This window comes from Pipistrellus kuhlii, unplaced genomic scaffold (genome assembly GCF_014108245.1).
Source record: "Pipistrellus kuhlii isolate mPipKuh1 unplaced genomic scaffold, mPipKuh1.p scaffold_m20_p_9, whole genome shotgun sequence".
In the NCBI taxonomy this organism is placed as follows: Eukaryota; Metazoa; Chordata; class Mammalia; order Chiroptera; family Vespertilionidae; genus Pipistrellus; species Pipistrellus kuhlii.
In genome coordinates this window covers 14553822-14574743 of record NW_023425595.1, presented here as the reverse complement: position 1 = coordinate 14574743, position 20922 = coordinate 14553822, and the positions used below count along the sequence as shown (strand labels likewise).

The window sequence follows — 20922 nt, the reverse complement described above, 5'->3', positions numbered from 1 at the left end:
AAGTGCTTATTACAAGATTCCTCTACTCTGGCCAACTGAAAACACAAACTATTCTCAGCATTAGAAATTGTTTGGCCTACTACTTTTTGGGGGTTCTTTCACGCACTTCCCAGAGTTTCACCCTTCCACTGCATAGACCAATACTCAGACAAAGGTATAAAGCAGGGATGGGGAACATTTTTTCTGCCAAGGGCCATTCGGATATTTATATCATTCACATGTCATACAAAATTATCAATTTAAAAATTAGCCTCCTCTATTTGGTCAAATATTAACTCACTCCTACTGCCTTTGCAGGGCCATACCAAATGATTTCTCAGGCCTTATATGGCCTGGGCCAGACATCCCCCCCAGCCCCTTCTTGGTATTCGGGAGGAAAAGTGAGGGAGAGAGGAAAGGTACAGGAGAGAGGTTCACCTGGGAGTCCTCCAAGACTCTGTGACACTTCCTCTCTGATCCCAGCCCATCAGCTTCTCTGAATCTCTGTTTCCTCCATTCAGTGAAACCACTAGTCTCTGTGTAGGTAGGGTCCCCTACCTGTTCTATGCCCTGAACTTTGGCTCCAGGCAGTAAGCTGAGATCACTATAGGACTTATCGGGTCTAGAAATAATTAATGTCGTTTTTAAACATTTGTTTAAAATCTTGCTTGGCGTTGACTTGTATTAACATAACCTTCAAACACGTGGTATCTACAGAATGTGTGAACTGCAATTAACAAGTTTTGCTTGAAAAAGTTTGTGCTTGGTTTGGTTTTTGTTGCAAAACTAGGGCTAAGAAGATGGCGGATGAAGAGCATATTCGGCACTGCATGCTTTACGAGTTCCAATTAGGAAGAAAAGCAAGTGAGGCTGCAAAAAACATCTGTAGTGCTCTTGGTCAAGATGCAGTTAGCGCCAGAAAATGCCAGCGTTGGTTTGAGAAATTTCACGAGGGAAATTTTTCGTTAGATGACAAGAGTGGTCGAGGCCGTGTGTCCAATTTTGATCAAGAAGCTCTTCAAGCTCTTTTGGTGCAAAATCCTCAAATTACCCAACAAGAGCTTGCGACAACTTTAAATTGTTCACAAAAAACAATTTCCCAATCAATTGCATGCACTTGGCAAAGTCCAAAAGTTTGGAAAATGGGTTCCTCATGAGTTGACCGACAACAACCGTAATCAAAGAGTCACAATTTGCAGTTGGCTCCTCTCTCGTCAAAACCGTTTGCCGTTTTTAGAGCAAATTGTTACCGGAGATGAAGAATGGGTGCTGTATGTTAATTTGAAAAGGCGGCCTCAATGGTTGGACAAAAATGAGGCTCCGCAGCCCATGCCAAAACCTGACTTGCATGCGAAAAAAGTGATGTTGTGTGTTTGGTGGAATTTTAAAGGAATTCTTCATTATGAACTTTTACCATCTAACCAAACCATTACAAGTGCAGTGTATAGTGCCCAATTGGAAAGGTTAGCCCAAGCTTTAAGAGAAAAAGAACCCGCGCTGATTAATCGGAAGGGCGTAATTCTTCACCACGATAACGCACGACCGCATACTGCAAGAATCACTGCTGAAAAACTGCGCCAGTTGGAATGGGAAGTTCTCCCTTAACCTGCATATTCTCCTGATATTGCCCCTTCCGATTACCATTTGTTTTGTTCTTTGCAAAACTTTCTTCTTGGAAAAAAATTTAACAATGAAGAATGCCTCAAAAATGCATTGACCGAATTTTTTGCATCAAAATCACAAGAATTTTACAACAGAGGGATTAAAATGCTTCCTGAGCATTGGGCACAAGTATTAGAAAACAATAGCAACTATACTGTTGATTAAATTTTGTTGCATTGTTTAAATAAATTCGATTTAAAAAAGGTATTAGAAAACGACATTAATTATTACTAGACCTATTTTTTTTTTTTTTTTTTTCTTTACCCTAGGATATTTTCCCACTGGTTTTCAGAGAGTGGAAAGGAGGGGAAGGGACAGAGAGAAACATCCATGTGAGACAGACACATCACATGCACTCTGACCAGGGCCAGGAGGATCAAGCTGTAAGAAGTACATGCCCTTGACTAGAATCAAACGCAAGACCCTTCAGTCCATAGGCTGACACTCTATCCACTGAGCCAAACCAGCTAGGGCAGGACTTACCTTAGTTGTTTCTCTTCTTTCAGGACCACAATTCTATATTTAGATGTTCTCCAATATCTAAAAACTAGATATTGGAGAACATCTAAAACCAGTGCATGAAATTCGTGCACAGGTAGGGTCCCTAGGCCTGGTTAGCGATCAGGGCTGATCAGGGCCTTCCAGTTTGCCAGCTGGAACTCCCTTCCCCGGCTGCCAGGTGCCGGCTGGGGCCTTTCTTTCCTCCACACCATCCCCTGGTTGTCAGTGCACGTCATAGCAAGTGATCAAACTCTCAGTCTCCCAGTTGAACTCCCGAGGGTACACTTTGCATATTAGGCTTTTATATAAATAGTTGTTTTCGGTAGGAGGGCAATCTACAGAAGCAAAAGTCCAAATGTAATTGTTAAAAACTATTTTAAAAAACTGAATTGTGTTGTTTAATCTTAATCATACTCAAACAAAACAAAACAAAACAAAAACAAAACAAAAAACACCTTCATACTATAGTGATAATAGTAAAGACTATTGAAAAAGTTTTCTATGGTAGCTATTATCTCTAACTTCCCACACTTTAACTGATTGTATGCTGGCTTCTCCACTTCATTGAAAGGGCTCTTATCACACCATCTCTGACCATTTAATTGCTCTAAAGAACATAATTTAGTCTCCTTTTTTTACTTGATTTTATACAATTATGCAATCCAATATGATAGCCACTATACACATGGAGCAACTGAGTACCTGAAATGTGGCTAGTCCAAATTGAAAGGTGCTAGAGGTATAAAATACATGCCAGATTTTAAAATAAACTTAGTATAAAAAATTGCTATAACATTCTTTATTTATAATTTTATATTCGTTACCTGGTAAAATGATAATGTTTTAAATATATTAGGTTAAACAAAACATATTTATAAAATTAATTTTACCTATTTCTTTTTACCTTTCTAGTATTACTACTAAAAAAATTACAATTACTTATGTCTCATTATACATCTAAAGGCCAGTACTGTTCTGTAGTAACCTCTCTCTCTCTACTGCTAGAGCCCTGCTTTGAACTCTTTCTTTCCTTGGTAGGTGGTACCTGGCTCTGCCTTTGTTTTCTGGCTACCTCACTTCCTCCGAGATCTAAATCTATTGTCTGCAAATTTTAGCATGCTGCAAAATTGTGTAATTGCTTGCCAACATCTCAGGTTCTTTCTTTTTTTAAAAAATATATTTTTATTGCCGAAGCTGATTTGGCTCAGTGGTAGAGCGTTGGTCTGCGGACTGAAGGGTCCCAGGTTCGATTCTGGTCAAGGGCATGTACCTTGGTTGCGGGCATATCCCCAGTGGGGGGGGTGCAAGAGGCAGCTGATGGATGACTCTCTCTCATTGATGTTTCTAACTCTCTATCTCTCTCCCTTCCTCTCTGTACAAAAATCAATAAAATATAAAAATAAAAATAAAGATGCTTTAAAAAAAATTATATATATATATATATATATATATATATATATATATATATATTGATTGATTGATTTCAGAGAGGAAGGGTGAGGGAGAGAGAGATAGAAACATCAATGATGAGAGAGAATCATTGATTAGCTGCCTCCTGCACATCCCCTACTGGGGATCAAGCCTGCAATCCTGGCATGTGCCCTTAACTGGAATCGAACCTGGGATCCTTCAGTCAGCAGGTTTATAGTCTGTACACTGAGCCAAACCACCTAGGGCTCAGATTCTTTCTTGAAGCTTATCTGTAAAGACTGATCTAGTACTAACATTTACCAAAATGGATCTTCAGCTCTAATTCCTCTCATCACCTGCCTCTTCTTTCCAACTGCGTATTGTGCATCTTCACTTGGCTGTCTTGGATTTAACACATCCAAGGTTTAATTCCTTCTCTCTATTCTCTATAACCCATTTCTCCTTTTGTCCTCCCGAATTACCCAAGCCAGGACCCTAAAATTATTTTCTCCTTCATCCTCACATCTATATCTAATCAGTTACTAAACCTGCTTGTTTAACTTCTATCTCTATGCTTTCTTAATTCCCTTAGTTTGGAGTATTTCAACCTTGGCACTATTGACATTTTAAACCAGATCATTCTTTTGTGAGGGGCTGTTTTCCACAATGTAGCATGTTTAGCAAGATCCCTGTCCTCGCCCCACTAAATATCAGTAGCACCCCCTAGCTGAAAAAACAAAACAAAACATGTTTCCAGACATTACTAAATGTCTAAGGAAGGGATGGAGAAAGGAATCACCCCAGAGACAGAGTTGATGAAGGACATCATTATTAATCTCTTCATTAGGGCAAAAGAATATTGGCTCTCCTGCCCAGTACTGTACCTCTTCCCTATCCTCCATACCCCTTACAGTTTTCCACTTCATTCAGAATGAAGTTTAGTATCTCTAATAGGTCATAAAAAGACATAATCTGTCCTCTACTTACCTTTCTCAGCTTCCCACTCCAGCTACATGGAATTCCTTGCAGTTTCCTTAGGGATGGATGAAAGTCATAAGAAGTGTTAGTCAGAAAAAGTGTTAAATACACTGGCAGCTTAGGAGATAAATGCAAAATTTATAGGATGTTTTATATAGAAAATATGAGTAAGCATGTACTTTGTGAAACATAGGCAGAATTCCATTAAATATACATAGTGAGTAAACTATAAGGCATGCCAAAGTTAAAATAAGTTGAAAATATCATGGAACAGAGGGACATTTATAGTAAAAAAAAAAAAAAAAAAAAAAAAAAAAAAAAAAAAAGGGGAGGGGGGTTTGGGAGATGGTGGTGGTGGAAAAACTAAGCTATGAATAATTATGCCATCTCTGGGCTGACAGCTATGTCACCACCGAATCATTCATCCAGAGGTGACACCTAGTATAATCTCATATGTACTCAAGCTGAAAAATTAATAATTGATTGATTGATTGATTGATTGATTAATGAAAATAAACCCATGTCTGTTCAGGCTAATTAGTGAGCTCCGGTTGTGGCCAGCCATGTTTCCCTGCACCTATTCAACAGAGCAAGCATGTGGGCCTCTTTTCTGTGACCTGAACTCTGGCCCTCCTAAGCCTATCTTCCATGGAACATATGAACATTGCTTAAGTCCGGATGCTGTCCTTCCACTTGTTTGCATCCTATCCTAAATGTGTCAATGTACTCCTACTCTTTTCCCTTGCTTTTCACTAGGTATTAAAACGGAGACAATAAACCATTTTATTCAAGCATCCTAATTTGGGCTGTGGGTCTTCTATTGCATTACCTCTAGGATAGCTTGCCTAGTCGTTGTTTGCCTGGAAGCCACCATTGCATCAGGGTAGTTTTCCATATGACCGCTCAATTCGAGCAATAATCTCCTCTCCGAATGCCTCTGCCTTGGTAACCCTCATTTTATCTTGTTCATATTCTGTGTTTCCATCATGGCATTTATCATACCACACTGGAGTTAGCTCTTTACTCCTTTTGTTTCTCTCTCTGGTCTGTGAGCTCTTTGAAAGGAGGGAGAAGTTTTATTCTTTTGCCTCATTTTCTCTGAGCAAAGTGCCAACCATAAAGTAGCTACTAAAAAAGCTACTGCATGTGATCTCCTGAAGAAACAGCTGAACGGATTATCTGTTGTTGTTGCCTTTCTTTCATTCCCCAATTCCAGACCGGTGTAATATGGTGAGTAGCAAAACCCTGCCTGCTTACCCAGCAACAAGGAGGTGGTGGAAGAGCCCTAGGATCCCTGCAGAGAGCAAGCTACCTTCGGTGTGTATAGCATTACTAGCAAGCTCAGGCGTTGGTGGACTCTATTTCCCTGTCCCACTTTCCCCCTTCCCCCCCCCCCCCCCCCCTCTCACTTGGATGGCTACAAAACAGTACTGGAGGGCTGGGAGGCTTTCCCTCCTACTCCCACCTGAAAATGATGGAAGGCTGAGTCCCTTTAGTTAAAGGGATCTTGAGCTCTCAAAAATTCTAAATGAATGCAATCCACTTCAAAATGAATGAGTATCTAAAGTGTGGCAAACCTTAGAGATTCAAGAAAGAGAGTTATTTCTCCCCTCAGAACATTTACAAGCATCTACTTGGAGCCTCTATTGTACTCAAAGTAATGATCAGCTATTTTTTTTTAAATAGTTTAAAAGAGATGCATTTTGGAATATTTTTAGCTTGAGTAAAATTAATGAAATAAAACGTGGGACCTTAAGTAAAGGGTCTGTTCTTGTGGTCCTTTATAACACAAGACCCTCCTACTCCGCGGAGAGAAAGACCGGGGTGCAAATATTTGGCTTCCCCGGTCTGGCGTGGAGATTTGCGAACAGAATGCAAGCTAGCCAAACCTCCAAACCTGCACCTGGGAAGAGACACCCCCCTCCCCACCCTACCCCCCACCCCCGACCCAACAATTCCCTAAAAACCTCAACATCAAGTCCCCGCAAGATGCAACTGTTGCCTCACCTTGAATCATTGGCCCCTTGACGCCGCCCCATCCTTGCCGCCGCGGGGGGGCGCCCGGCCCCTTCCGCTCTAGGCTTCCCCCGAGTCTCTATGGTCGCGCTGGGCCCCTCTAGCTGTCGCTCGCCGTCCTCTCGGTGGTCGTGCGGGGCCGCGCGGAGGAGCGGTCCGCGGAGGCTGCGGTGCGTGGTCACAGGTTCCCTGCGAGCCCGGGCGGAGGGGCTCGCGCTCAGGTGGAGGGGGCCGCGGGGGAGGTTGCGGGAGGGAAGAAGGAGCGGGAGCGTGGAGACGGGCCCCTGGACAGGAGGGGGACCCGGGCCGGGTCACGGAGACGGGAGAGGAGGCCCCGGAAGCGGGAGGGGAATGGTCTGCAGCCTCCGGATCCCCCATCCCCGGCCCCAGGTCCTCGGCGCCCCGCGGTGCCCAGGCCCAGCGCGGTGTCCGCCGCGTCGGTTGCATCTGCGGGTTGCCGCCTCTCTTCCGGATGCCGGAGCCCTCAAAGCGATGGGTTAGGACGTTAGGTGGATGAGGGTTAAAATAGGGTGGCCTAGAACCCCGTGCCCAGCGTCTGTCTGTCCTGTTTGGTTTTTATTCTTTGTAATCAGCGTCCTCCCAGCCCTGGATGTGCGGTTGAGGCTGGAGGCGGACCAGTAGGCACCGGGAGCAGAGTAGGTGGTATCTGGGGCTTGAAACGTTTGGATTGAGCCGTGAACTTGGGGGGATGGGAAGGGGGACCGTTAGGCCTGCGCCCTCCATAGGGCTGGGGGTGGGAAGATTTGCAGGATCCTGGGGACTTAGTCACATCGATTTGGGGAGATTTAGGCTTCTTGGGGTGAGATTCGTACAGTTTCTGGGCATGTATTCGTTTAAAAGACGTTATGGAGAGTCTCCTAAGTGTCAGTGTTGTGCTAGAGAAGTCAGCTGTGCATGGGATCCAGGTGATTTCTTGCCCTCACAGAATTTAATATATAATAGGCGGACTTAACTAATAACAAGCCTGTGGTGATGCTATGAAAAGAGAAGTCCCCGAAGTTGTTCTTCCCCCCTGGATGAGAAAGAAAGTGATACCATAGAGCTCCTGTCTTTTAGCCGCTGAGCAGTCACAGTGGCTCCGCTCACAGTGGAAGGTGTGCAGCCAGAGGAGGGAGGGCCTGTAACAGGGGTATGGGGTGAGGCTCAGCAGATCCTGGAGACACTGGCGCTGTCTGGAAGGAAAAATTAGCCTGCGAGCCCTCAAAGCCAGTCAACAGAGCCAAATATCAACAGTACAACGATTGAAATTTCTTTGGATAGCCATATTTTTTAAACTTAAACTTCTTCTAACACCACTTCTTCAAAATAGACTCACCCAGGCCATGGTATTTTGCAGAAGAGCCACACTCAAGAGGCCAAAGAGCCACATGTGGATCGTGAGCCACAGTTTGCCGACCATGGGGTTAGGTGGATGAGGATTAAAATATGGTGGCCTTGAACCCCGTACCCAGATAACTGCCCCCCTCCCCCAACCCTGGGGAGGGGGAGGCTTTCTGAGTAAGCAAAGAGAACCGGATAAAGGCATACAACGGAAAAGAACTTCGCAGGTAGTGTAGTTTTGATGGCAGTGTTGTGGCATTTAGAACAAATGATGGCATTCTAAAGAGCCCAGACTTTATTTTCTACAAAGTGGTGAGAGAGAAAAAAAATGTTTTCAACAGATTACAGTTCCATTCCACCGTCATTTACCCAGCATCCATAGCGTGAACCAGTGATTGACACTCTTGGAGACATCAGAATAAGGTAGAATGAGGAGAGCTTTGCTCATGACTCTGGAAACTGCTTTTGTGTCGTTGCAGTCCCCTTCACTTAGTTCTCCTTGGCCTTTAAGGACCAGAGGAATAGTGACAAATTGCAAATGGATTCCAAAAATGATCTGAAAGTGCACTAGACAGAGCATTAAAAAATCTGAGGGGAGTACGTGGGGTGAGCCTAATTAACGGATTCTTCAGATAAAGTAAAATTTAATTTGGATGTGTGTGCTTTTAATTTTTTCAGCAAATACTTAACATATCTCTGATATATAGCCATTGTGTTAGCTTGGAAACTAGAACTCTAAATGTCGCTTTCTTCATCGGTAAATGGGGGTGATAGTACCTCAGAGTTGTAAAGATTAATGAGATGATGATGTTACACTGTAAGTCAGCCAGCTAAACAGAGGACGCCTTAATCAGCCGAATTTTGGAGCCCAGCGGTCTCAGAGGAGTTGTCTCTCGAAGTCTGAGCAAAGCAATGAGGGAGCTTTCCCTTTATATCCCACTGGTCTCTGTCCCCCAAATATGGGGTTTCTGGACCTTTTATAGGCTTGACAAAGAGCCCTCTGTAGATATTTTGCAGGAAGCTTGTAACCTGAGCACAGCACAGCTCACTAGTAGTACATAGTACATTGAGCATAGCACATTTCAGATAACTGAGGGCACCTGGTGTGGGAGTAGCCAGGAATGGCAGCAGAGCGGCTTGCAAGGTCAGATAATTGAGCTTATTTTCCCTATCATTTAAGCAAGCAAGCATGTTTACAGAAGCCAAGAAGAGCAGGGTTAAAATTTCAAACAGCAGTTTTTCCCAGCATAGAAGTTACAGGGGCAGGATGGAGTGCCTGTACTTCAGTGTCTGTGCTATCGCTGTACCAGCTGTTAATAAAAATCTTTTAAATGGTACTATGTATGGACTATATATTTGTTTTAAATTCTCTTTACCTTTCTTACCGGCTCTGGGCCTTTACTTGAGAATTGAGATTATCTCTCTTGGCTCTTTAGTCCCTGTGTTAATGCCTATGTTATGTACCTAGTTAATATTTGCAGGTAATTGGCACAAAAAGTTGACAGTTACAAGAGGCATGACTTTTTTATGTGTGCATAGTAGGGGTAGGCGAAAAGACTTTATTTTCATTAAATAAGAGATGACTTAGAAAATGCTTGACAAATAATAAGAACTTATACTTCACCCCTACCCCCAAAGGACATTTTTCATGAAAGAGAGGACTCTTGACTTAATTTAAAAAACTCAGTAAATTTTTATTTGGTTAAATTTCCTCTTAATACTACTGTTCCCACTAAATAGGAGAGTGGTCAAGTAAAATGCTGTATTAATGAGAAATCAACATATTGGAACATAGTACCGTGTTTCCCCGAAAATAAGACATCCTCCAAAAATAAGACCTACTTACAGGTTTCCTTCTGAGTGAAATATAAGGCCCCTCCTAGGCTATGTCTCAGAATGCTATTGCTAAACATGAGAGATTTGGTCCACTGATTCTGAAAGAAATGGACTCACAAGAAATTCACCAGGAAATTCAGGAATTGGGTTGTTATGATGATGTTCCAGAAGATGATGACATGATTGTCATTGAATAAATGAGTAAATTCTTAATACTGTAGGATTCACAATTTGTCTGGTTTGTGTTGACAACTACCGTACTACCATACCGTATAACAGGTAATAAATTTCCTTTATTTTTATTTAACAATAAATGTGTACCGTATTCTTCATGGAAAAATAAGACATCCCCTGAAAATAAACCTAGCGCATCTTTGGGAGCAAAAATTAATATAAGACACTGTCTTATTTTCGGGGAAACAAGGTATTACTACATTTCCCCTAAAAATTTTGGGAAGAAAAAGAATTAGTTTCCTTTTTAATCTGCACTTCCCTCTACTATTGTTTTCAGACCATTTCATTTTTTTTCTTTTTTATTTATTTGTTTATTTATTTAATTTTTTGTTTATTCAGATATTATATGTGTACATACCATACCAATCCCCATCCCTCCCCCCATTCCCATATATGCCCTCCCTCCCCATAGTTTTTTCTCCATTGGTTATACTTATATGCATGCATACAAGTCCTTCAGTTGATCTCTTATCTCCCCCATATCTCTCTACCCTCCCCGCAGACCATTTCATTTTAAACTGAGCAGTATCTATAATTTGTTCATATGAAGTTCAGATTTCTTTTAATAACAGGTAAGAGGTGGAACCTAATTTGAAGCTGGCACCAAAGAAAGATCTCTACTTACTAGAAAATGCCAAAAAAAAATTTCCTATATAACAAAGCGATAATATGCAAATTGACCATCATTCCAACACAAGATGGCTGCCCCCATGTGGACACAAGCTGGCCAGCAGGGGAGGGAAGTTGGGAGTGACCAGACTGGCAGGAGAGGGCATTTGGGGTGACCGGTCCTGCAGGAAAGGGCAGTTGGGCGACTGGGCCAGCAAGGGAGGGCAGTTAGGGGTACCAGGTCAGCAGGGGAGGGTAGTAAGGGGCAATGAGGCCAGCAGGGGAGGGCAGTTAGAGGCGACCGGGCTATCAGGGGAGGGCAGTTGAGGGTGACCAGGCTGACAGAGTAGGGCAGTTGGGGGCCACCAGGCCTGCAGGGGAGGGCAGTTGGAAGGGACAAGACCCGCAGGGGAGCAGTTGGGCGTCAATCAAGCTGGCAGTGGAATGATTAGGGGATGATCAGGCTAGCAGGCAGAAGCAGTTAGGAGCAATTAGGCAGGCATGCAGGTGGGCTTAACTTTAACTGAGCATTCTGTATTTTATCTGGCAACACCAGTAGCAAATAATTCTAACCCCACAGTGACACCTAAGGGATGGATTCTTAGAAAACAGTTTAATTGTGCAGACAATTTAATTCTTAAGTGTTTTTCAAAAAATTACATACAGTACTGAAAAGTGTGCAAAAAAAAAAGAAGACTTTGTGATACTGGGACAGAAGAACTTCTCAACCAAAAGTGCACATATCAAACGAAATGTATCACAAAGTCTTCTGGGGTTTTGTGTAAATATATTTTCATGCTTCTTTAATCCAACTGGAATTGATTTTTGTTTGTGAAAGAGAAATCTTATTCTGCCCTTTTCCACATGGTTAGGCAGTTTTCCAAGCATCTTTCATTAAATCCTTCCATTAATGTGTAATACCCACTGATTTATAATACCATATGTTATACATCGTCCTCTTTTCATGGATTTGTCTATATTATGCAGATACCAGTTTTCATTACAATAGTTTTATAGTAAATGCCTTACTCTGTTTTTCTTCAAGATTCTCTTGGCTCACTTGGACCTTTACCGTTCCATGTAAACTATTTTGTTAAATTCCAAGAGGAAGTAGGCAGAACACCTAATGGGATTTTGATTGGAATAGTTTTGGATTTATAAATTTCTGGAGAATTGACATATTTACTATAGACTTTCCAAGGCATATTTCTTCAGCTTTTATTAAAAGTATATTTTTGTCTTTCTGTTTGGTAATTTTTGCCATAAAAGCCTTTAATGTCTTTTTTTTAAGACTTATGTTTTGTGAAGTATCTTAAAGTGTTTTTGGTGTCCAGTATCTTAGTTAAATTATCTTGCTACTTCTAATAGTTTGCTAAAACCTCTTATATTTTTCCATGTAGATATTTAAATAATCTTTAAGTAATATTTCCTGTTTCTTTCAATTCTGATACCTTTTAATATGGTGTTAAATGGAAGCTGTGACTGACAGCAGGTATTATGTAGTTCTAACTTTAGAGGGAATGCTTCTGATGTTTCATGATTAAATATAATAATGATTCTTGTAGACTTTTTGGTAACTACCTTTCTATTCCTTTTTTTTTTTGCTAAGAGCTTTCTTTTAAACAAGTATTGAGTTTTATCAAATGCCTTTTCAATTTCCCAGATAAAAATTTACAGCACAAATCTGACTCTCTCTAATATTTTCTTTAGGGTGACCAGCATATCACTTATTAGAGAGAGGTCAGTTGCTCGACAGAATTAAACAGGAAATTGCCTAAAATCGAGAATGATGGATCCATGTTCAGTTGGAGTTCAGCTTCGTACCACAAATGAATGCCATAAAACCTACTATACTCGTCATACAGGTTTCAAGGCTTTGCAAGAATTATCATCAAATGATATGCTCCTACTTCAACTTAGAACTGGAATGACACTTTCTGGGAACAATACAATTTGCTTTCATCATGCAAAAATTTACATTGAAAGATTTGAGGATTTGCAGAAGTCATGTTGTGACCCCTTTAACATACATAAAAAGCTAGCCAAAAAGAACTTGCATGTAATTGACTTAGATGATGCCACTTTTCTGAGTGCAAAATTTGGCAGACAGCTTGTACCTGGTTGGAAGCTTTGTCCAAAATGCACCCAGATAATTAATGGAAGTGTGGATGTTGATTCTGAAGACCGGCAGAAAAGAAAACCTGATTCAGATGTAGGTATGGTAGTCATTTTTTCTGCTATGTTATTTCTATACTGTGGGGTTATGTTTAACTATAAGGAAATCATATTTACATTGTTATTTACTAGAGGCTTGGTGCATGAATTCATGCATCAGTGGGGTCCCTCGGCCAGGCTGGCAGGATCAGGCCAAAACCGGCTCTGCGACATCCCCCAAGGGGTTCCAGATTGCTAGAGGGCTCAGGCCAGGCCAAGGGACCCTTCTGGTGCATGATCAGGGCCAGGGAGGGACACAGGAGGTTGGCCAGGTGGGGAGGGACCATGGGAGAGCTCCAGGGCATTTTCTGGCCCATCTCACTCAGTCCTGATAGATTGGCCAGATCCCAGCAGCAAGCTAACCTACCAGTTGGAGCATCTGCCCCGTAGTGGTCACTGCACATCATAGTGAGCAATTGAATGGTCTTAGCATATCATTAGTATATTACACTTTGATTGGTTGAATGGATGACTGGACCCTTAGCATATTAAGCTTTCATTATATAGGATTATACTAATCAGCATGCAGTGAATGTAAAGTTGGGGAAGGATGTTTTAAAGTATTTCTAGATACCTAGATCAGCGATTTTCAACCTTTTTTATCTCATAGCACACATAAAGTAATTTCTAAATCTCTGTGGCACACCAACACATATATATATTTTGCCAATGGACAAAATATACAAATATAATTTTTATTTCATTTACACTGGACAGCTATTGTTGTGTTGGCTGTTATCATTTCTTTATTTGACAATCTAAGGGAAAAGAGGTCAGTTCCCCTGACTAAATAGTTGGGTACTGCATGTGTACCAGGGTACACCAGTCGGGTACCAGTGTGCCGGGGTACACCAGTTGAAAATCTCTGACCTAGATTGAATGATAAAGAAAGTAAGTTTGGGAAAGGAATAACATAATATACCCAAGACTCCTTAACCATATCAAAACAACTTAAGATTTCCTAAGTTGTTTCTCTTTGGTACAGAACAAGGACAAGTATGTCAAAGGAGCACTGCTTAAGATTTTATTTGTAACTAATTTGTAATTCTTGCAGCTGGGAAGAATTATAATTTTTCATTATATTAATAAGCCAAATTAAGAGGTAATTAAAATTTAAATTATGTGTAGTGCTTTCCTTGATGCTCCCCCCAGAGGCATATCTCCAGGACCCAGTGGTATCTTCCAGTTCATACTAGGGACTTGCTACTGTCACCTCAGATGTCTTCTCCACTTCATTTGTCCACTAGAAGCCTGGTGCCCAGTGGGGCCCTGGCTCTCCAGCATCACCCAAGGGGTTTGGATTGCTCTTGAGGAATGTATCACATAAAGCTGTTTCCCCCAAGTAACAAACTTAAACTCTTAACCATCAAAAATCTGTAATACATGTCAGGACTTAAAACCCTATTCTCTGCTTTTGAAAACATATAATAACAAGAGAAACTTTTCTTAAGGGATCATTAGTATCCTGTTTCCCCGAAAATAAGACAATATCTTATATTAATTTTTGCTCCCAAAGATGCGCTAGGTCTTATTTTCAGGGGATGTCTTATTTTTCCATGAAGAAGAATACGGTAGACATTTATTGTTAAATGAAAATAAAGGAAATTTATTACCTGTATACGGTATGTCAACACAAACCAGACAAACTGTAAATCCTACAGTATCAAGAATTTACTCATTTATTCAATGACAATCATGTCATCATCTTCTTGGAACATCATCATAACAATCAAATTCCTGAATTTCCTGGTGAATTTCTTGTGAGTCCATTTCTTTCAGAATCAGTGGACCAAATCTCTCATGTTTAGCCTAGGAGGGCCTTATTTTTTGGGGGGAATGCCTTATATTTCACTCAGAAGGAAACCTGTAAGTAGGTCTTATTTTTGGAGGATGTCTTATTTTCGGGGAAACACGGTAGGAACCTCAGGTTATAAAGCAGTTTTTCTGACTTCCCTCCCACGTTGGCAGTAGCTACTTGAGTTTTCCTGTGTCTGTCCCCTTTCTCTCCTCTATGCCAGAAATTAAAATTAGGTAATGAAAATATTACATGTAAATTACCAATAAGTTTTTAATATGGTCCATGGCTGTAAATTTTGTTACATGTGGTCTCTAAAACCTTTTTTTCTTCTTTTTTTTTTTTTTTTTTTTTTTTTGGTGAGTTTCAGACTGTCTTCCAGGTTAAGAAATAATCTGAATTAAGAGTAAGTGAAATAGTAATATGATCTGATGTCAAGTTGATAATTTGTTTACCTTTATTCAGGGAAGAACTGCTAAAGCTTTGAAGTCCTTGCAGTTTGCAAATCCAGGAAAGCAAACCGAATTTCCTCCAGAAACTGGTAAAAGAGAAAAAAGAAGGCTTACAAAAAGTGTAACTTCTGGTTCAGACAGGTAGGCTGTGTGTTAATTCTGTCATAATTCTGCTAACTTTCTGACTCACATCTGTATTGTCTCCCTATCTTTCTCTTAAGTTTTGAATTTTCTGGGTTAGTATTTTAAATTGGATAATCTGGGTTAGTATTTTAAATTGGATAATAGTATTTTAAATTAGTAGGAACATCTGAAGGCCTCATAAGTAATTGACATCTTTTTCAACTTAAAAAATTTGTTTCTAAGAAATATCAATGAAGTGAACAGATAATATTTTTGGCATGAGAATTAAAATAATTTAAACATTATTCTTAAAATTAAATTAATTGAATTTTTTTGAAGCATTGATACTATATAATTGGTATATTTGCTGTATGAGTGGAGCAGGAAAGTAAATTTTATGAGACACTTTATAGGTTTGAAATGGAAAAGTTGTGGTACAGTCACCAGAATGACTGAGGAAACTAAATTGTTTAGAATCTGAATTTTTAAATTGAGCATTTCTGAAGCATAAATTGATTTAAATATTAGTATAATTCAGAATTTTCTACAGATTGCATTTATTCTATCTGTTAAGGTTTTCTGTTGAGTCATATAAATATTTGTAGGCCAGATTTGCTGGAATCCATTAAAGAACTTGAAAAAGATTAATTGAGTATAAAAACCAATAGGGTAGTACACTGTAATAAAAATAAAATTATATTCACAAAGCAGTAAAGAGATTGTTAACCAACAAAAAGTACCTCTATTAACTACCCATTTTCCTTTTCTTAAAAGGGAAGTTTTAACAGAAATATACCTATTTTTGGACAAAGTTCTTGTCCATTCTTTTTTATTTTTATTTTTTTTTTATTGATTTTTTACAGACAGGAGGGAGAAGAATAGAAAGTCAGAAACATCGATGAGAGAGAAACATCGATCAGCTGCCTCTTGCACACACCCCACCGGGGATGTGCCCGCAACCAAGGTACATGCCCCCGACCCGAATTGAACCTGGGCCCCCTCAGTCCGCAGGCCGACGCTCTATCCACTGAGCCAAACCAGTTTCAGCTTGTCCATTCTTTTGTGAGTTGATTTTTCAATGGACTTTGAGAAGAATTTTAGGCTTATTGTGTTTGTTTCAATACTTCAGAGTAGAGTCTTTTCTGATGAGTTCATATACTGCTAGCTGTAGAATAGCTTTGAGTCTGGTAAGTTATATACCAGTTTGATAGGACTTCATCCCTAATTCAGAATATTTTATCTCCTTAAATTTTTTCATTACCTTATTTTCAATGAAATATTCAAAAAGTAATGTATTTGTGAGGTGTAATTCGCCTGTGTTTATTTTTCAGACAAGTGATACCAGCAAAGAGTAAGGTCTATGATAGCCAGGGTCTCCTGATTTTCAGCGGAATGGACCTCTGCGACTGCCTAGATGAAGATTGCTTAGGGTGTTTCTATGCCTGCCCTGCCTGTGGTTCCACCAAATGTGGAGCTGAATGCCGCTGTGACCGCAAGTGGCTCTATGAGCAAATCGAAATTGAAGGAGGAGAAATAATTCACAATAAACATGCTGGATAATTTGTAGCATTTCATTGTAGGGTCTTTAAAGTACTTTCTCTATTTCTAAAATTCTGTCATTCTCAAATACATTTTAAAGTTGATTGCCAAATGACAAAAATTTGAAAACCACCTCAACATGCACTCAACCTGCGCTAATATTGTAAATTTAGATGGGCTATTTCAGCAGCCACTTAGAACCTTTCTGGGGCAATGTAAGCAAGTAAGGCATAAGCAGTCCTCAATTTGCACAATTCCCAAAGCCACAAATTCCGTTAACAATGATTTCATTGAATAACACCAGTTCCCTAACAGTACAGTTAAAATGTCAGTTACCAGTATATGTTAACCGTGAGTAAAGTACATGAAGTAGTCACTGTGAATAACATGTATTTTATGACTAGTGGCCAATCACATTACTTCTCAAATTCTGCTGGAGTTTGGTCACTGCACATCTGTTAATGAGTTCACTTTTAGACAGCCAAGTATACAGGTATATTTCCTTGTCCCACATGTGACATTTTATAAAAGTAGGTAATGAAAAGAACTGGCAAGTAAATGAAAAATGATGCCAGACATATTGAGATTTGAGGTGAGCATTAATGGAGTTGTAGAAGAAGTCGCTGATCATAGGAAGGTTGACAGCGCTGTTTTTTAACCTAGAGCCTCTGGATATGCAGCCAGAGAAATTTAGTGGCCGCAGACTTCCCAACATAAATGAGGAAAGGTCTTGTCCTGGAGGAAGTGATGTTAGAAACTTCACATTAAAGGAAATTGCAGAAATATTTTGTGATATTCAAAGTAAAAATGCTGAAATGATAGAAACTAAGCCAAACTGAAAGGAGAATGGCTATTTTCTGTGGTATAAGTCATTTGACTAAAAAAAGCAAGCACTGTTCAAATGACTAATTTTTTACAGTGAAATAACATGAATTCTCAATCTTCCTAATGTTTCAAGTTACAGTGTATTAAATAAATGCTTTTATAATTTTTCCATTTATATTTTAACTGAACAGAACAAGTATCATTTTCCCCATTGTTTATTAAGAAAGTGGCCATTTTTTATGATCCTATACTAACATGCAAGGCAAGTACTAACTTCGAAAAATGCCTACTTTAGGAAAAATTAATTTTGATATAGTGGTTGAGTGCTAAACCATTTTGGGAATAATCCACATGTCTATACTAAAATATGCCATTTCTTCTCTCCACTTAACCTCTTCAAATGTTCTAATATGTCTAAACCTTTCATTATTTAGACCATATTCTTGGTGAAAATGTGTTCTTTGTCCCAAAAAAAATCCTATTTCTGTCTATAAAGCAAAAATATATGTAAGTATATAAACAGATGTTGATTGCAATTAGAGGACTGAAAAAAAGACTCCTTAAGGGAATAATAATAACAAATAGAGAAACACTGTTGAGACTATTTGGAAATTGGGATTTGTATGGGTGTTGTTTGGAGGATGGGGATGGGTGATAACTTCACTCTGCTCTTTATTTTTTTTAAAACAGCTACCTGTTCTAAATCTCTCATCATCTAGGATACTGTCACTAATCTAGGTTTTTGTCTTGTCTTCCCTAAATATAGTACTTTAGTTGAGTCAGATGAGATTTAAACAACTTGAAATATTTTTTAGCCATTGAAACTGTAAACTTATACAGCCAGTTTTATTGACCAATAGAGGTTTATTTTTATTTTTGTACTCTTAGTATCTTTTTAAAAGACTAGTTTTACTTTGTTGGAATGCCATTTTCAACCATCATATTAACAGTCATTTTTAAGATATAATTGTTCACTGACCTAGTTATCAAAAGTGCAGTTAATTCCTTCATTTAAACATTTCAACAGAGCACTGGCAAAAGAACATTTTAGCTTCATATGCTTAATGACTAGATTTTTTTAAAGAAATATGTTCTTATAAAGGACTTAAACATAGACTCCAATTTTGTCTGAATTTCCAGGATCATTAGACCTTAATTGCATTTCTGACAGCATTTCTTAGAGACTGTTTAAAACAGAAATATCTTTTCAACAAAATTAATGACTTTAAAAAGTTCAAACATTTTAACTTCAGCATTGCTTAGTAGAACACTCTTGTGTTATTTTCAAAGATGGTAAGTTTTTAAGGGGAAAATATTTTGAAAACACATAGGCTAATATATGTTTATTGTGCCTATTTAGGGGACCAAGTTTTTAATGAGCATGCAAAAGGTTTGTAGAGAACGATATATCTGATTTATGTCACATGTCTACTTACTTTTTTTTAATTTCAGAAATTCAGAAAACAATAAAATAATCTAGACCCTTTTGACATTTTGCAGATGAGTCAAGGTGGCTAAATTGTTTTAGAATGCTATTACTCCTTTAAAAAGCAAAAATAAAAGTTAACGTTTAACTTCTGTTGTATGCTACTCCTGGTGGAGGAGTTAATATAAGACCACAAACATTGATCTTACACAATGTTTTGGCCACGAATGTTAAAAGTAAAAATGTATGCATACTGTATATTTGAATAAAATAAATGGCATCCCATATGATTTTTCTCCTATCATTTAAAAATATAAGAAAATAGTTTTGGAATATTTTATGTACGATTGTTTTTAAAATATTACATCTAGTTCAATGTAACAGGCTGTTCTAAAACTGCCTGGCATGGATTCAACTAAGTAATTTTTAGCAGATGTATTTTGAAGCATACATATATATATACATATATAAGGGGTGATTTATTAATACAGAGAATATAATTTTAGTAAGTTCTAGCATGGTTCTTAACTTTTTGGATATCAGAGACCCCTGTGAGAAGTTGCTGAAAGCTATGAACTCTTCCCCAGAAAAATAATATGTAATCACAAATGCGTGCATACTGTATATTCCTGAACATGGATTGGAATTCCTGAGCAAAATGAAATATTCTCTAAACCAGTTAGTTGTTTTTTTTTTTAAACCAAAGGTGACTGTCTAAAGTGTACTTTGTTTTGTTGAAGGTGATTTTTTTTTTTTTAACAAATTCGGAGCAGTTCAGTTCTTTGCAAGAGCTTTTGCAAAAACTCAGCTCCCACTGTGGACTCTTATTCTTACTGCTGCCATCCCCCAAAAAGGAAATTTGCAAATCAAATAACAATGTAGAAAACAGGTGTCGCTGAAACCGGGTAGCATCGGCCTGCAGACTGAAAGGTCCCAGGTTCAATTCCTCCTGACAAGGGCATGTACCTTTGTTGCAGCACATCCCCAGTGGGGGGTGTGCAAGAGGCAGCTGATCAATGATTCTCTCCCATTGATGTTTCTAACTATCCCTTTTTCTTCCTCTCTGTAAAAAATCAATTAAATGTATTGAAAAAGAAAACTGAGGTGTCTTCAGTGGATTAGGCTCTGGTAATTAGAGATTTTCCATTTCACTGTGAGTTTCCCTACTATCAAGAGTTTAACATCCTCCACACAAATGCACGTGGCACTGCCTTGGGTTTTGCTGACATCTGCTGGTATCTTTGTGAAAATTAAACCACGGCTACTGCTGGCCACTTACTCTCTTCTAGGTCAAACTTTAAACACTAGTAATTACATTGAAACAGAAAATTAAAACAAAAATTCTAAAAGGAGAAAAGTGTCTCCTTTTAGCCTTCGTAGGACTTGCCCAGCAGTTGTTCACCATGGTAGGTTTAACTTTTAAGAGTATGAGTGAGGATGCAAAAGTATACAAAAGCACTTTTTGGGTTTCTTTTATTTTTATAAAATGGCAAAACTTAGAAAAATTACGCTTTTATCTACTTGTCTTTTTTAAATTGTCCAACATTTCATTGAACACTTTCTTAAATTAAAAGTTGTAATAGACTTCCCATAGAATATATATTCCAACTTGTACATTTTTTGTGATGGTAAAGTTCTGAGGTTTGACTCATTTTACCAAGATAATTTAACTTCTAGAAGGTGGAGGAAATTTACCAGATAAAGCACTTGGGTTAATAATGCTATATCTTTAAATGCAATTTGAAAACATTTAACTGCAGCCTATTAAGTGGCACAATTAAAATACATTGTTTTTCCTCGTGATTGAAATCATGAGGGAATACTTCCTTCGTCAGACACTTAATTATTAGAAACTTCAGTTTTTTAATTCATCTCACTACAAGCAAACAACTGTTTTATTCAAGAGTTTCTAGAGTTTTATTCAAGAGTTTCTAGGCTATGGTTTTGAGATAAATGGGCTTAGTAAAAATAAAGTGTGTGCA

At 38.9% G+C, this 20922-nt stretch overlaps 1 protein-coding gene across 5 annotated transcripts; it reads left to right on the top strand.

Moving 5' to 3' along the window:
* The first annotated feature begins 6628 nt into the window (after window positions 1-6628).
* Window positions 6629-19230, top strand: LOC118712822 (ADP ribosylation factor like GTPase 14 effector protein). 5 transcript variants are annotated; one of them, XM_036426998.2, is made up of 4 exons: window positions 6629-6767; window positions 12277-12778; window positions 15041-15168; window positions 16482-19230. In XM_036426998.2, the coding sequence occupies exons 2-4, from the start codon at window positions 12353-12355 to the stop codon at window positions 16708-16710; spliced, it is 783 nt and encodes a 260-aa protein (XP_036282891.1). In that variant the 5' UTR covers window positions 6629-6767; window positions 12277-12352; the 3' UTR covers window positions 16711-19230. The 5 variants fall into 5 exon arrangements, with proteins under 5 accessions (XP_036282891.1, XP_045433475.1, XP_036282893.1 ...); XM_045577519.1 differs by having other exon boundaries at window positions 6636-6716; XM_036427000.2 differs by lacking the exon at window positions 6629-6767 and adding an exon at window positions 6829-7042.
* Window positions 19231-20922: the final 1692 nt, after the last annotated feature.

What these genes read in the sequence shown, in the direction of transcription:
- LOC118712822 (XM_036426998.2), top strand. Translation starts at nt 12,353, where the DNA reads ATGATGGATCCATGTTCAGTTGGAGTTCAGCTTCGTACCACAAATGAA. An exon ending in AAAGAAAACCTGATTCAGAT is followed by an intron (nt 12,779 to 15,040) that starts GTAGGTATGGTA and finishes ACCTTTATTCAG; the next exon opens with GGAAGAACTGCTAAAGCTTT. An exon ending in GTAACTTCTGGTTCAGACAG is followed by an intron (nt 15,169 to 16,481) that starts GTAGGCTGTGTG and finishes TTTATTTTTCAG; the next exon opens with ACAAGTGATACCAGCAAAGA.